A 14,325-nucleotide genomic window follows, 5' to 3' on the forward strand; every position below is an offset into this window, starting at 1 on the left:
CATCTCCATCTGTTTAGGTCCCTGGCGTCCCACGACTAGCATCCTACACACACACTCACCCTCTTAACCCCTTTGGGAGTAGAGTTTGACCCATGTGTTTTTGCCGGCGCTCCAATATAAAGGGGCTTGTGAGCCGAGAGGGAGAGTGAGCAGAGAGCAGGCAGAGCCTCCTCAACTACAGCACATAGCAGGGAGGTAGAGGGAGGCAGATAGACAATTATGCCATACAGTTCCATGTTCCAACACTGTCAGGACATTGCTAATACCCAGCTATCACAGTGTCCTCATAACGGTTTGTGGAACATTGCTAATACCCAGCTATCACAGTGTCCTCATAACGGTTTGTGGAACATTGCTAATACCCAGCTATCACAGTGTCCTCATAACGGTTTGTGGAACATTGCTAATACCCAGCTATCACAGTGTCCTCATAACGGTTTGTGGAACATTGCTAATACCCAGCTATCACAGTGTCCTCATAACAGTTTGTGGAACATTGCTGATACCCAGCTATCACAGTGTCCTCATAACGGTTTGTGGAACATTGCTAATACCCAGCTATCACAGTGTCTTCATAACGGTTTGTGGAACATTGCTAATAACCAGCTATCACAGTGTCCTCATAACGGTTTGTGGAACATTGCTGATACCCAGCTATCACAGTGTCCTCATAACAGTTTGTGGAACATTGCTGATACCCAGCTATCACAGTGTCCTCATAACGGTTTGTGGAACATTGCTGATACCCAGCTATCACAGTGTCTTCATAACGGTTTGTGGAACATTGCTGATACCCAGCTATCACAGTGTCCTCATAACGGTTTGTGGAACATTCCTAATACCCAGCTATCACAGTGTCCTCATAACGGTTTGTGGAACATTGCTAATAACCAGCTATCACAGTGTCCTCATAACGGTTTGTGGAACATTGCTGATACCCAGCTATCACAGTGTCCTCATAACGGTTTGTGGAACATTGCTAATACCCAGCTATCACAGTGTCCTCATAACGGTTTGTGGAACATTGCTAATACCCAGCTATCACAGTGTCCTCATAACGGTTTGTGGAACATTGCTGTAACGCTGTGGCACCGATTCTTCACAATATATTGGCTACATTTTTGCTTTTCTTAATACAGGATACTGTGCTACAATATTACGGAAAGCCAAGTGTATTATGTAGGCTTGTGAAGTTGAACCAGTGGTAGGCGTGACCTGTGCACAGTCAAAGGAAAACGCCATGCTTGCTAACTTAGTTAGCTATGTGATTAAATGGAACTGTTATAGACTGGGTTTTTTAATAAAAAAAAAAAAAAATTACAAGCAAGAGAAATAAACATTCACACTGTACTGAGTGAATGAACAAAAACAATCAAGATTATGAATTGGGCTGCTTGAGAAGGTTGGAACAACCTGCCTGCACATTGCTGGAAGTACAATAGACCAACATACAGTTCATTCAGAAAATATTCTCACCCCTTGACTTTTTCCACATTTTGTTGCGTTACAGCCTGAATTTAAAATGGATCAAATAGAAATTGGGTGTCACTGGCTCTAGACACAATACCCCATAATATCAACGTGGAAGTATGTTTTTAGACATTTTTAAACATTAATTAAAAATGAAAAGTTGAAATGTCTTGGGTCGACAAGTGTTCAACCCCTTTGTTATGACAAGCCTAAATAAGTTCAGGAGTAAAAATGCGCCTAACAAGTCATACTAAGTTGCATGGACTCTACGCTTGCAATAATCATGTTTTAACATGATTCTTAAATGACTACCTCACCTCTTTACCCCACACATACTGTACAATTATCTGTAAGGTCCCTCAGTGAAGCAATGAATTTCGAACAGAGATTCAGCCACAAAGACAAGGGAGGTTTTCCACTGCCTAGGAAAGGAAGGCACCTATTGGATGGATTGGGTAGAAAGAAGCAGGCATTGAATATCAACTGTTATTTGTCACATGCGCCGAATATAACAGTGAAATGCTTACTTACAAGACTTTAACCAACAATGCAGTTCTAAGAAAAATAAGTGTTAAGTAAAAAATAAAATAACAAATCATTAAAGAGCAGTAAAATAACAGTATTGAGGCTATATACAGGGGGTACCGGTATAGAGTCAATGTGCCGGAATATCCCTTTGAGCATGGTGAAGTTATTAATTATACTTTTGATGGTGTATCAATTATACATCCAATCACTACAAAGATACAGCCTTCCTAACTCAGTTGCCGAAGAGGAAGGAATATTCCAAAACCTGTTTGCAATAAAAAAAAGTACAACTGCCAAAAGGAATTAATTTTACGTTCTGAATGCAAAGTGTTATGTTTGAGACAAATCCAACACAATCCATCATTGAGTACCACTCTTCATATTTTCAAGTATGGTGGTGGCTGCATCGTGTTATGGGTATTCTTGTCATCGGCAAGGACTAGGGAGTTTTTTAGGATAAAAATAAACGGAATAGAGCTAAGCACAGGTAAAATCCTAGAGGTAAACCTTGTTCAGTCTGTTTTCCATCAGACACTGGGTGACAAATCCACCTTTCAACAGGACAATAACCTAAAACCCAAGGCCAAATATACACTGGAGTTGCTTACCAAGATGACATTGAGTTGCCTATAGTTACAGTTTTGACTTAAATCAAAATAGAAATCTATGACAAGAATTGCTGTCTAGAAATGATTAACAACCAACTTGACAGAACTTGAAGAATATTAAAAAGAATAATTGGCAAATATTGCGAAGTCTCGGTGTGCAAAGACTTACCCACAATGACTCACATTTGTAATTGTTGCCAAAGGTGATTCTAATATGTATTGCCTCAGGGGTGTGAATACTTACTCCATGTACAGTTCATTCGTAAAGTATTCAGACCCCTTCACTTTTTCCACATTTTGTTACATTATATCCTTATTCTATTTTTTTTATTTCCCCCTCATCAATCTACACACAATACCCCATAATGCCAAAGAAAAAAATGTTTTTATAATTTTCTGCAATGTATTAAAAATAAAAAACAGAAATACCTTATTTATATAAGTATTCAGACCCTTTGCTATGAGACTCGAAATTGAGCTCAGGTGCATCCTGTTTCCATTGATTATCTTTGCGATGTTTCTACAACTTGATTGGAGTCCACTTGTGGTAAATTCAATTGATTGGACATGATTTGGAAAGGAACACACCTGTCTCTATAAGGTCCCATAGTTGGTAGTGCATGTCAGAGCAAAAACCAAGCCATGAGGTCGAAGGAATAGTCCGTAGAGCTCTGAGACAGGATTGTGTTGAGGCACAGATCTGGGGGGGTACAAAAAAAATTCTGCAGCATTGAAAGTCCCCAAGAACACAGTGGCTTCCATCATTCTTAAATGGAGAAGTTTGGAACCACCAAGACTCTTCGTAGAGCTGGACACTGGGCCAAACTGAGAAATCGGGGTAGAAGGGCCTTGGTCAGAGAGGTGACCAAGAACCCGATTGTCACTCTGACAGAGTTCCAGAGTTCCTCTGTGGAGATGGGAGAGCTGTCCAGAAGGACAACCATCTCTGCAGCACTCCACCAATCAGGCCTTTATGGTAGAGTGGCCAGATGGAAGCCACTCCTCAGTAAAATGCACATGACAGCCCTCTTGGAGTTTGCCAAAAGGCACCTAAAGGACTCTCAGACCATGAGAAACAAGATTCTCTGGTCTGATGAAACCAAGATTGAACTCTTTGGCCTGAATGCAAAGCGTCAAGGTCTGGATGAAACCTGGCACCATCCCTACGGTGAAGCATGGTGGTGGCAGCATCCTTGCTGTGGGCATGTTTTTCAACTGCAGGGACTGGGAGACTAGTCAGAATCAAGGGAAAGATGAATGGAGAAAAGTAAAGAGAGATCCTTGATGAAAACCTGCTCCGGAGCGCTCAAGTCCTTAGACTGGGGCGAAGGTTCACCTTCCAACAGGACAATGACCCTAAGCACACTGCCAAGACAATGCAGGAATGGTTTCGGGACAAGTATCTGAATGTCCTTGAGTGGCCCAGCCAGATTCCAAACTTGAACCCGATAGAACATCTCTGGTGAGACCTCAAAATAGCTGTGCAGCGACGCTCCCTATCCAAACTATCTGCAGAGAAGAATGGGAGAAACTCCCCAAATACAGGTGTGTCAAGTTTGTAGTGTCATACCCAAGAAGACTCCAGGCTGTAATTGCTGCCAAAGGTGCTTCAACAAAGTACTGAGTAAAGGGTCTGAATGCTTATATATAGATGTGATATTTCAGTTTTTTTTATACATTTGCAAAAATGTATAAAAACCTGTATTTGGTTTGTCATTATGGGGTATTGTGTGTAGAATGATGAGGGGGGGGGGTCTTTAAAACATTTTTGAATAAGCCTGTAACAAAATGTGGAAAAAGTCAAGGGGCCTGAATACTTTCAGAATGCACTGTAATTTAGATATTTCTGTATTTTATTTTCAATACATTTGCAAAGAAATTCCCCCCAAAATACTAAAATGAATCAGTTTTGAGTTCTGGCTGTAACACAACAAAATGTGGACTAGGTCGAACGGTATGAATACTTTCTGAACGCACTATAGCTTCTGTGGTAGGCCAAAGCTGTGTGCTGGAAAACGTTGTTAGAGTATGGGTGAAATACTCATCGTGGTGCTCATGTGAATTTCATTTATTTTTCGGCTTCAGACCAATGCCTACTTCTCACATAAAACATATTTGTTTTTGTTTTTAATAGGCCATGGTATTTGCACTGATATAGGGGCTAGGCCTACTGTAAATTGCAGTCTGGACATTGACATGCCAAACGTAGTCAGTAAGTAAGATTAAATTGACTAGGCCTAAAAAGACAGTGTATAATTCTAATCACAATTATAATTCAACGAAACAACTTATTTTAAATAGGCTATCTCTAAATATAGTTACAGTCACTATCATTTCTCCCCGCGGTTGTATAATACGGACAAGCCAACTTCGACAATGGAGGGTTTTACGGCCACCCAAATTTTCACAGGAGCTGGATAGAAATCCAATACAGTATAAAGAGAAAGAGGGAATGTCTACACACCGTTATACCACTCGCAAATGTCATGTTTTATAAACATCACGGAACCATCTTGCAGATCATATTTGCACATCTCCAGAAATAGCAGACAAAATTGCATTGCATTTGAGCCATGGACGCTCTCACCGTTAACCCATGGACGGTGATGATATCATGAACCGCATCTCTCGTTCCGTGAGCATAAGGATCTATGTGCACACGTACAGTAGGCCTTAAGGGCTCTTAGGCAGAAGGATGCCTGACTGTTTTGCTGCTCTTGATATTTTCATAATACACCGGTTATAGGCTACTGATTTACGCTACTGTGCGCCTCCGCTGGCAAAATCGATGTCAAAACCATTTGCGGTACTGCTAAGACCAGCTTTCGGTGAGTCTTAAGTATCACCAGGAGCGCTGCAAAATATTGGCACATTGGCGCACGTTTTTAGGGTCACGCCTCAAATATTTCCACCCCTCCCACATCAGCGCAAGCTGATATAAGACAGGGAAATGACCAACTCTGCCACCAGGGTTGTAAAATAGAAGAGCGCAGGCTTTTACAAGTCGATATTGCCAAAGAGCGTGCGTTTGACACTAGCGACACCCTTAACGCCAGCCGGATATAGAGCCCGAAGAGTTATATACTGGCCTGGGTGACGCTCAAAGCCAGGTTTGCACGCTCAACCAATTCACGGCGCACGACAACAATCTCTAACATGTTTCTTTACTTCCCCAGGTGATCAACCATCAAAAGGACATCACTATCCACACACAAATATCCCATGAATAAATGTGCTTCTCAGAATCAGTTTCATAGACAATGTCTGGCTTCATTATAAGGCATGGCTTTAGATCAAGTGATGAAAGACGTAGGACAGTCAGTCTTCACAAAGCTTGACATTTCCTTCAAAACACTCATTGATACATGTTGGCTCCTCTTGGTGCCTGCTGGCCATTGCACCCCCCCCAGCCGAATCACGTGACTGTGTCTAGTCCTCCCAGGCAGATTTATGCCTCCAGGCCTTCACACATGGAGTAATATTGACACAATAGCTTCCATGGACACAACCAGCCAAACGCATTGGCAACACTTTATGTAATTATCATTCAATAACAGATTGGTATTGCATACGTGATCTCGTAGTGATGATTATTTTTTTTCCGTTGCCATCTGTTATTTTTCTATGGTCGTTATGGTAATTCTCCTTTTCCCCTGTGCTTTGGTTACAAGCAACTTGTTTTCAACATTATACTGCCAACATCTACGAGTTGGGTAGAGTACCCTTGCTGCCCCACTCATCTGGAGATCAAAAAAGCAACATATGCTTCCGGAGCTATTTTGGCACTGTTGGGAGTGCGTCCCTTCACAGTGCAGCTGTGGTGTGGTCTCCAAATGAGGACATCCTTTGTGTGGGCAGATCATGAGAAGGCCGACCGAGAGGGATCAGAGGGAAGAGGATGCTGCACTGGTGGTGCGGCCGTTAAGCACAGTAGCCGAGCAAATGTCCTCCCAACTGGAATATGCAATAGAGATATTTCAATGCATTCTTGTTCTGAGCCTTGAGCAGAAACCGTTATGTGTTTCAGAGGAACGAGACGCCGATGTTTTTAACTGAGTACAAAGTGAATTAACTAACTAGCGTTTCAATCATTCCCCGTGAAATGCACACTTATCTCCAATCAGTGAATTACATTTAAAGGGGTTTAAAATGCAAATAGATTTGTTTTTTTTTCCGACTGGTCCAATAGACTCTTTATGGTGCCTTGGGGAAACGGTGACAGAGAATGAATTACAATGTGTGTGTGTGTGTGTGTGTGGGTGTGTGTGGGTGATCATAGGTAGGTTAAATCTCCTCTTCGGTCGTCATTGGCTGATGTGTCTCCCTGGCGGTGATTATGATTGCGTAGTTTACAACCCCCAGTGCTCGGGAACACTTGCGTGCACTCAGGCGCACAGGACAGAGCTGGAGAGAGGTGGAGGGATGGGAAGATAGAGGAAGGAATAAAGCACATATGTTGGGAGAGAGAGAGAAAGAGGGAGAGAGCGTGGGGGGTGGCAGAGTGCTGCAGAGAAAGGGAGCAAGTGTATGTCTGTCTGCCTCTCCCCTCTCTGAGTCTGTGATGGTGTGTCATGGCAGGCAGCAACTCAGTGTGCTCTCCTCTCATTCGCTGGCTGAGTCTCTGGGGTTGCGGTTGTTATGCGATTACGTTTCAGCTTACTGGAAAGAATCTGTATCTATTCTGAAAACACCTGAGAGTGTAATGAATGAAATCAACAAGAGATGAGTCAAACCTGAATTCCTCCAAACCAAACCGATGAAGACAGACAAAGGAGAGATCCGTACCAGATTATTCTATCAGGATGTAAAAGGATGATAAGAGAATTGCATTTTTATCTGTGAGCCCTGACCTCTAAAGTTGAAGTGGTTTTCTGGGCTGCCAGGGCCGAGCCAGCCCTTTAACCCAATTTGATGTGCACTGATGGGCCAGAGTCAGGAGCAGCTGATCTGGAGCCCAGGCTGTAGCACTCAGGCCTCTTAAAGGTGTACCACTGAATCACAGCTCATGCTTACAAGCTAACAATGGTAGACAAATAGAACATTTTCTTTGTCATTTAATGTGGTTGCTTAGAATCCATTTTATTTACCTGCCAGATTAAGGATATAGGGAAACCATAGCCAACGCCATATCAATCAAATTTACATCAGCACGTGTCACAAAGTGCTTTAATGTATGTTCCGATATGGTGAACTGCCAACGTGGTAATCACTAATTGTTGCTGGCTATGAACTATTTACAGAATGATTTCAATGGAAAAAATCCAATGTTTGTGGCCGTAGATTGTTTATGACCCCATGTTCCATAAGTGATATAAATATTACTTTATTTCCACTCATCAATGTCTAATCACTCTATCTCCCTTTATCTCTCTGCTCCCCTCTTTGTGTTCCCTCTCCCTTACCCTAACCTTCAACCCCCTATTCTACTTCTCTCTCTCAACGTCTTCTTCCTATCCTCCACCTGCCCTCTCCACCCCCCACTACCCTCCCTCTCCATCCTCCAGGAGGGCCAGCAGTTGATCCAGGAGAAGCCCGAGCTGAGCCCGGTGGTGCGGAGGAAGCTGGGGGAGATCCGGGAGTGTTGGCAGGACCTGGAGAGCACCACCCAGGCCAAGGCCCGCCAGCTGTTTGAAGCCAACCGGGCCGACCTGCTGGTGCAGAGTTACACCAGCCTGGACCATCGGCTGCACCAGCTGGAAGGACAACTGTGCTACGTGGACCAGGGTCAGGACCTGACGAGCGTCAACAAGCAGCTCAAGAAGCTCCAGGTCTCTTCCTCTTCATTATATGATCCAACTACTGTTACAGTTTTAGTTTTTTGTGATCAGTTTAGAATAGTTGGGAAATATCGTTGGGTATGGTGTTGCTATGGTATCTTAGTTAGGTTTAAGCTGTTGAATATCGCAGTGTATCTCTATATATAAAAACCTAGGGTTGTTCTGTGTGAATTACTAATCCTTTATCATCCATTTTCTCTGAATACCTTGCTGTTTTCTCTTCATTTACGTGCCTTAAATGAGCCAGGCTGCCATAGGCTTTTGTTTAACAAGAGCAATTGGCACTCAACGCGTCACCAGTAAGCTTGGCCTGCACTCCAATGTGCTGTCATTGGAGAGTCAGACCATTCCACCCAAAGCATGGCTCTACAATACATAGTGGGTTAAAGTAACTGTCCAGTGTTTCCAGACTTCTATGAAATATGACCTATAATTAATTACAATATGAGTTAAATAATTGTGTATGTTAAAAAGCAGCTTATCCGTGTTGGAATAGTGTAGGTGCACCCGAACAACAGAAGGGGGTGGGTGTATACCGGTCCTAAAAAATATTCATGCTTAGTAGACCACTGATTGGCCAGCTCATCCTCCTCAGGAAATAGCAAGCATTTTATAAACAGTCTGTTTGGGATACAATTTTGATGTGGTTTTAAAAAAATGTGTTTTAGATACGTTATTTTATTCTTTGGCCACAAATATGAGTATAGGATGAGTCAAAAAACATTATCTGGGTATGAGTTAACAGAATATGAACTGTTAAAAGTGAGATTTTCACTGGACAATTACTTGTAGACCAAATGTAGCCTATGCTACATGTTAACAAACACTAATGTTGATGCTAGCCAACAACCGATACAGTAGGAAGAGGTTCATGTTTTTTCCTGTCCAGGATGCTCTACCCCTGTTCTGTCACTACTACTGGATCCATCCCACAGCTTATCATTTCATCATGCATCTCTCCTTCTCCTCTCCAACAGCATGCTGCCGCTAAGGGATGCTTTTACAGTTCCTTTTCAGCCTGCCATTGTGCTTTGTGTACAGTACGCTCCATCACCCAACCTCCATCCAGGGGTACAGTACCCTTTTCACTTCAGTTCATTTCTCTCATGGCTACTCTGATCTTCTTCTTCCTTTCCTTTAATTTCATTTCCTTTCCTTTAATTTAATTTCCTTTCCTTTGATTTATTTTCCTTTCCTATTTTTTCTTTCCTTTAAATGTCCTTTCTTTCCTTTCCTTTCTTTCCTACCTGTCTTTTCCTTCTTTCTCTCCTAATTTCTTTCTTTATCCCTTTCGTACTATAGTTTTGATCTTTTTTTAATCTTTATTTCCGCTTCCCTCCATCCACTACCTCATCCTGTCCTGCTGCTCCTTCTGTGATCTATGGTGTGAGCAGAATCACTGTCTCATCCTTGAAACTCTAACCTTTCGCTTCACATGGAAATGTATGAAAATCTCCACTCGACTGTGCGAAATTGTCCTGTCTGTCAATTCAAGGACCATTTCTGTCAAAGTTAGAAATAATGTTCAATTCCCATGTTTTATTTTATTTCTCTAAAGTGGTGATTCAATGCATACGTGTTGGGGTAACATTTTGTGTATAAGCCAGTGAGAGTCGAGAGTGTGCTTATTCCCGTGCTAGTCTCTGATATGTGTCTCTGAGAATGTCAAGGGATTCATTTAACCAGATAGAAGGTACCGAGGCAGCCGTCCCGAAGGCTCTTTTCCTCCCAATTCCTAAGAAGTCAAATCGTCATGTGAATTCGTATGAGATTGATCGGCCTCATTCTGCCTCCTACTCTAATTCACTTTACCATGGCACTCATACAGCAGCTCTTTGCATCTGGCCCACTTTTCAAATTAGTTATTGACACAACTCCACCTCCCTGGTGATCTTAACCTGATGTTTCTGTCCCAAAATGAGTGTCACCGCCTTAGTGAGAATCACCATTCCCCTCTGAATTACCTAACAGCTAGATGGCCACTCTGGAGGAGTAATTGCTTTGTAGTCAATTGCGGTACAGCTACAGTGCCTTGCGAAAGTATTCGGCCCCCTTGAACTTTGCGACCTTTTGCCACATTTCAGGCTTCAAACATAAAGATATAAAACTGTATTTTTTTGTGAAGAATCAACAACAAGTGGGACACAATCATGAAGTGGAACGACATTTATTGGATATTTCAAACTTTTTTAACAAATCAAAAACTGAAAAATTGGGTGTGCAAAATTATTCAGCCCCTTTACTTTCAGTGCAGCAAACTCTCTCCAGAAGTTCAGTGAGGATCTCTGAATGATCCAATGTTGACCTAAATGACTAATGATGATAAATACAATCCACCTGTGTGTAATCAGGTCTCCGTATAAATGCACCTGCACTGTTATAGTCTCAGAGGTCCGTTAAAAGCGCAGAGAGCATCATGAAGAACAAGGAACACACCAGGCAGGTCCGAGATACTGTTGTGAAGAAGTTTAAAGCCGGATTTGGATACAAAAAGATTTCCCAAGCTTTAAACATCCCAAGGAGCACTGTGCAAGCGATAATATTGAAATGGAAGGAGTATCAGACCACTGCAAATCTACCAAGACCTGGCCGTCCCTCTAAACTTTCAGCTCATACAAGGAGAAGACTGATCAGAGATGCAGCCAAGAGGCCCATGATCACTCTGGATGAACTGCAGAGATCTACAGCTGAGGTGGGAGACTGTCCATAGGACAACAATCAGTCGTATATTGCACAAATCTGGCCTTTATGGAAGAGTGGCAAGAAGAAAGCCATTTCTTAAAGATATCCATAAAAAGTGTCATTTAAAGTTTGCCACAAGCCACCTGGGAGACACACCAAACATGTGGAAGAAGGTGCTCTGGTCAGATGAAACCAAAATTGAAATTTTTGGCAACAATGCAAAACGTTATGTTTGGCGTAAAAGCAACACAGCTCATCACCCTGAACACACCATCCCCACTGTCAAACATGGTGGTGGCAGCATCATGGTTTGGGCCTGCTTTTCTTCAGCATTGACAGGGAAGATGGTTAAAATTAATGGGAAGATTGATGGAGCCAAATACAGGACCATTCTGGAAGAAAACCTGATGGAGTCTGCAAAAGACCTGAGACTGGGACGGAGATTTGTCTTCCAACAAGACAATGATCCAAAACATAAAGCAAAATCTACAATGGAATGGTTCAAAAATAAACATATCCAGGTGTTAGAATGGCCAAGTCAAAGTCCAGACCTGAATCCAATCGAGAATCTGTGGAAAGAACTGAAAACTGCTGTTCACAAATGCTCTCCATCCAACCTCACTGAGCTCGAGCTGTTTTGCAAGGAGGAATGGGAAAAGATTTCAGTCTCTCGATGTGCAAAACTGATAGAGACATACCCCAAGTGACTTACAGCTGTAATCGCAGCAAAAGGTGGCGCTACAAAGTATAAACTTAAGGGGGCTGAATAATTTTGCACGCCCAATTTTTCAGTTTTTGATTTGTTAAAAAAGTTTGAAATATCCAATAAATGTCGTTCCACTTCATGATTGTGTCCCACTTGTTGTTTATTCTTCACAAAAAAATACAGTTTTATATCTTTATGTTTGAAGCCTGAAATGTGGCAAAAGGTCGCAAAGTTCAAGGGGGCCAAATACTTTCGCAAGCCACTGTAACAGCTATCATCCAAACACTTCTCATACATTGTTATGACAGACTGACAGACAGAGCAACTTATCATGCACACCTAGGAAAGCCATGGATTTCCTAGGTGGCCGACTCCTGAGTTGGATGTTGCCAGGATATTTTGGTGAGAGGTGATTGATACAGGGACCGATGTATCCTCTCCATACTCACCAGGCCTCTCGCTGTCCCGTGGACTTCCTCCCTCTCTTTAGTTCCTAACCTCTCTGTCATCCCTCTCTACCTCCTCCCTTCACTCACCCCTCCTCAAACGCTTCAATTCCATCCCCCTTTGCTTCCATTCTATCTCCTCTCTCACTCCCTGTCCATTCCCTCGCTCCCTCTCTCCAGACGATGGAGTGTCAGATGGAGGAGTGGTATAAGGAGGTGGGGGAGCTGCAGGTGGCGGCGGCCTCCATCCCCCAGCAGGGCCAGGTCATGGAGACGGTCGGCGAGCGCCAGGCCGCCGTGGAGACGCGCATCGTCCGCCTCATCGAGCCGCTCAAGGAGCGCCGGCGCATCCTTCTGGCCTCCAAGGAGGTTCACCAAGTGGGCCGGGACCTGGAGGACGAGATAGTGAGTGGCCGTCCTGATCCTTCTCCGATTATACCCACACACAGACCACGCACACTTACAGACACTTAGAGACATGTGACTTACAAGTGTCATCGGGTAAAAGTGTTGCTTAAGTTGGTGACTAACCTCCTTTTTTGTTTGTGAAAGGTGTTATCTTGATAAAAGATGTTATGTAACACTAAACTGATGCAGTGCCATGCTGGTGATAACCATCAAAGTTACCAGTGTTCGCAAGTGCTCCTTTGCTAGTTTCACTTGTGATGTGTTTGCAGCTGTGGGTGCAGGAGCGACTGCCTGCCGCCACGTCTCAGGAGCACGGCTCCAGTCTCCAGGCTGTGCAGCACCTCATGAAGAAAAACCAGGTGAGTGGCAGCTAGCTGAGGCTAACCACACCGTTACAGAACATGTCTATCATACTGTAACATATCTAACTGGACATCGTCTTTCTGTCCCGTCCCGTCCCCCAGACTCTGCAGAGGGAGCTGCAGGGCCATCGGGCGAGCGTGGAGAACGTCCTGGAACGAGCTAATGTCATCGCCTCCATCCGCAGCCCCGAGGCTGACTGTGTGCGGGCGGGCCTGGAGCAGCTCAGCGGGCTGTGGGGTCTGCTGTGGGCCGAGACAGAGAGAAGACAGCTGGTGCTGGATGCCATGTACCAGGCCCAGCAGTACTACTTTGACACGGCCGAGGTGGAGGCCTGGCTCAGTGAACAGGAGCTGCACATGATGAACGAGGAAAAGGGCAAGGTAGGAGGCTAGGTGCCAATCACCAGGCGCTGATGTACTTAACCTGCCCAGTTACCATTTTACAGTACGAGATGATTGGCTTTTTGGAAGAGGAAAAGGTTGTATCTGCATAGGTGTAATGCAATGTGATTGTGTCCCTCCAGATATCAGCAACTGTATTTGAACACAAGTGGAGGCTGCTGAGGGGAGGACGGCTCATAATAATGGTCCGGAACAGAGTAAATGGAATGGCATCAAACACATGGAAACCATGGAAACCACATGTTTGATACCATTCCACTGATTCCGCTCCAGCCGTTACCACGAGCCTGTCCTCCCCAATTAAGGTGCCACCAACATCCTGTGATGAACATTGCAGGCACTTGAATCGTTAGCATGCCAAGGTTTGTGAGAATGGACTGTAAGTGTGTTGTGGCCTCCCTCTCAGGATGAGCCCAGCACCCTGCAGCTACTGAAGAAGCACCTGGTACTGGAGCAGACGATAGAGGACTACGCTGAGACGATAGGCCTTCTCTCCCAGCAGTGCAGACAGCTACTGGAGATGGGACATCCAGACAGGTTAGTGTTGGTGCCCCACAAACCTGTCACCACGCTATTACCAAGGCTTTTGTGGGATCAAAAGTTGGTTATAGCAGCTCTAAAGGGAGTGTGCCATGAAATACCCATTTAATATACTGCCTTAACAGCTCAAAGGAAATCCCCTATATGAGAACCAAGGATCTCAGTTTGTGACTTGATTGAAGAAGATCAAGGGCCTCTCCAGTCTTTGTCTTCTGGGTGCTGAGGAGTAATCCGGTCGTAAAGGGCTTGAACGACATAACCCCTGTAGAGAAGGTAGAACAGTACAGTAAAGTTTGCCGGTCATGGACTCCTGTTGCTCTGTTTATGGCAGCAGAGTGATTCATGATGACAGCAGGGTCAGCACTGGGTCCGTAATGCTTCTCTGACTCTGGTGTC

At 43.8% G+C, this 14,325-nt stretch overlaps 1 protein-coding gene across 7 annotated transcripts in view; it reads left to right on the plus strand.

Annotated features, from left to right (window-relative positions):
• LOC109909359 (spectrin beta chain, non-erythrocytic 4) overlaps window positions 1-14,325 on the plus strand; it is a 67,391-nt gene that overhangs the window by 41,817 nt on the left and 11,249 nt on the right. For all 7 annotated transcript variants that reach the window (XR_004203985.1, XM_031796058.1, XM_031796060.1 and 4 more), the window contains 5 exons: window positions 8,111-8,374; window positions 12,398-12,622; window positions 12,895-12,984; window positions 13,090-13,368; window positions 13,796-13,926. Coding sequence is in view for 6 of the 7 variants with exons in the window: in XM_031796058.1 (XP_031651918.1) it covers window positions 8,111-8,374; window positions 12,398-12,622; window positions 12,895-12,984; window positions 13,090-13,368; window positions 13,796-13,926 (989 nt within the window). In the remaining variant the exon portion in view is untranslated. The remainder of the gene's footprint in view (window positions 1-8,110; window positions 8,375-12,397; window positions 12,623-12,894; window positions 12,985-13,089; window positions 13,369-13,795; window positions 13,927-14,325) is intronic.

The sequence above is a fragment of the Oncorhynchus kisutch genome, linkage group LG18 (genome assembly GCF_002021735.2).
Source record: "Oncorhynchus kisutch isolate 150728-3 linkage group LG18, Okis_V2, whole genome shotgun sequence".
In the NCBI taxonomy this organism is placed as follows: domain Eukaryota; kingdom Metazoa; phylum Chordata; class Actinopteri; order Salmoniformes; family Salmonidae; genus Oncorhynchus; species Oncorhynchus kisutch.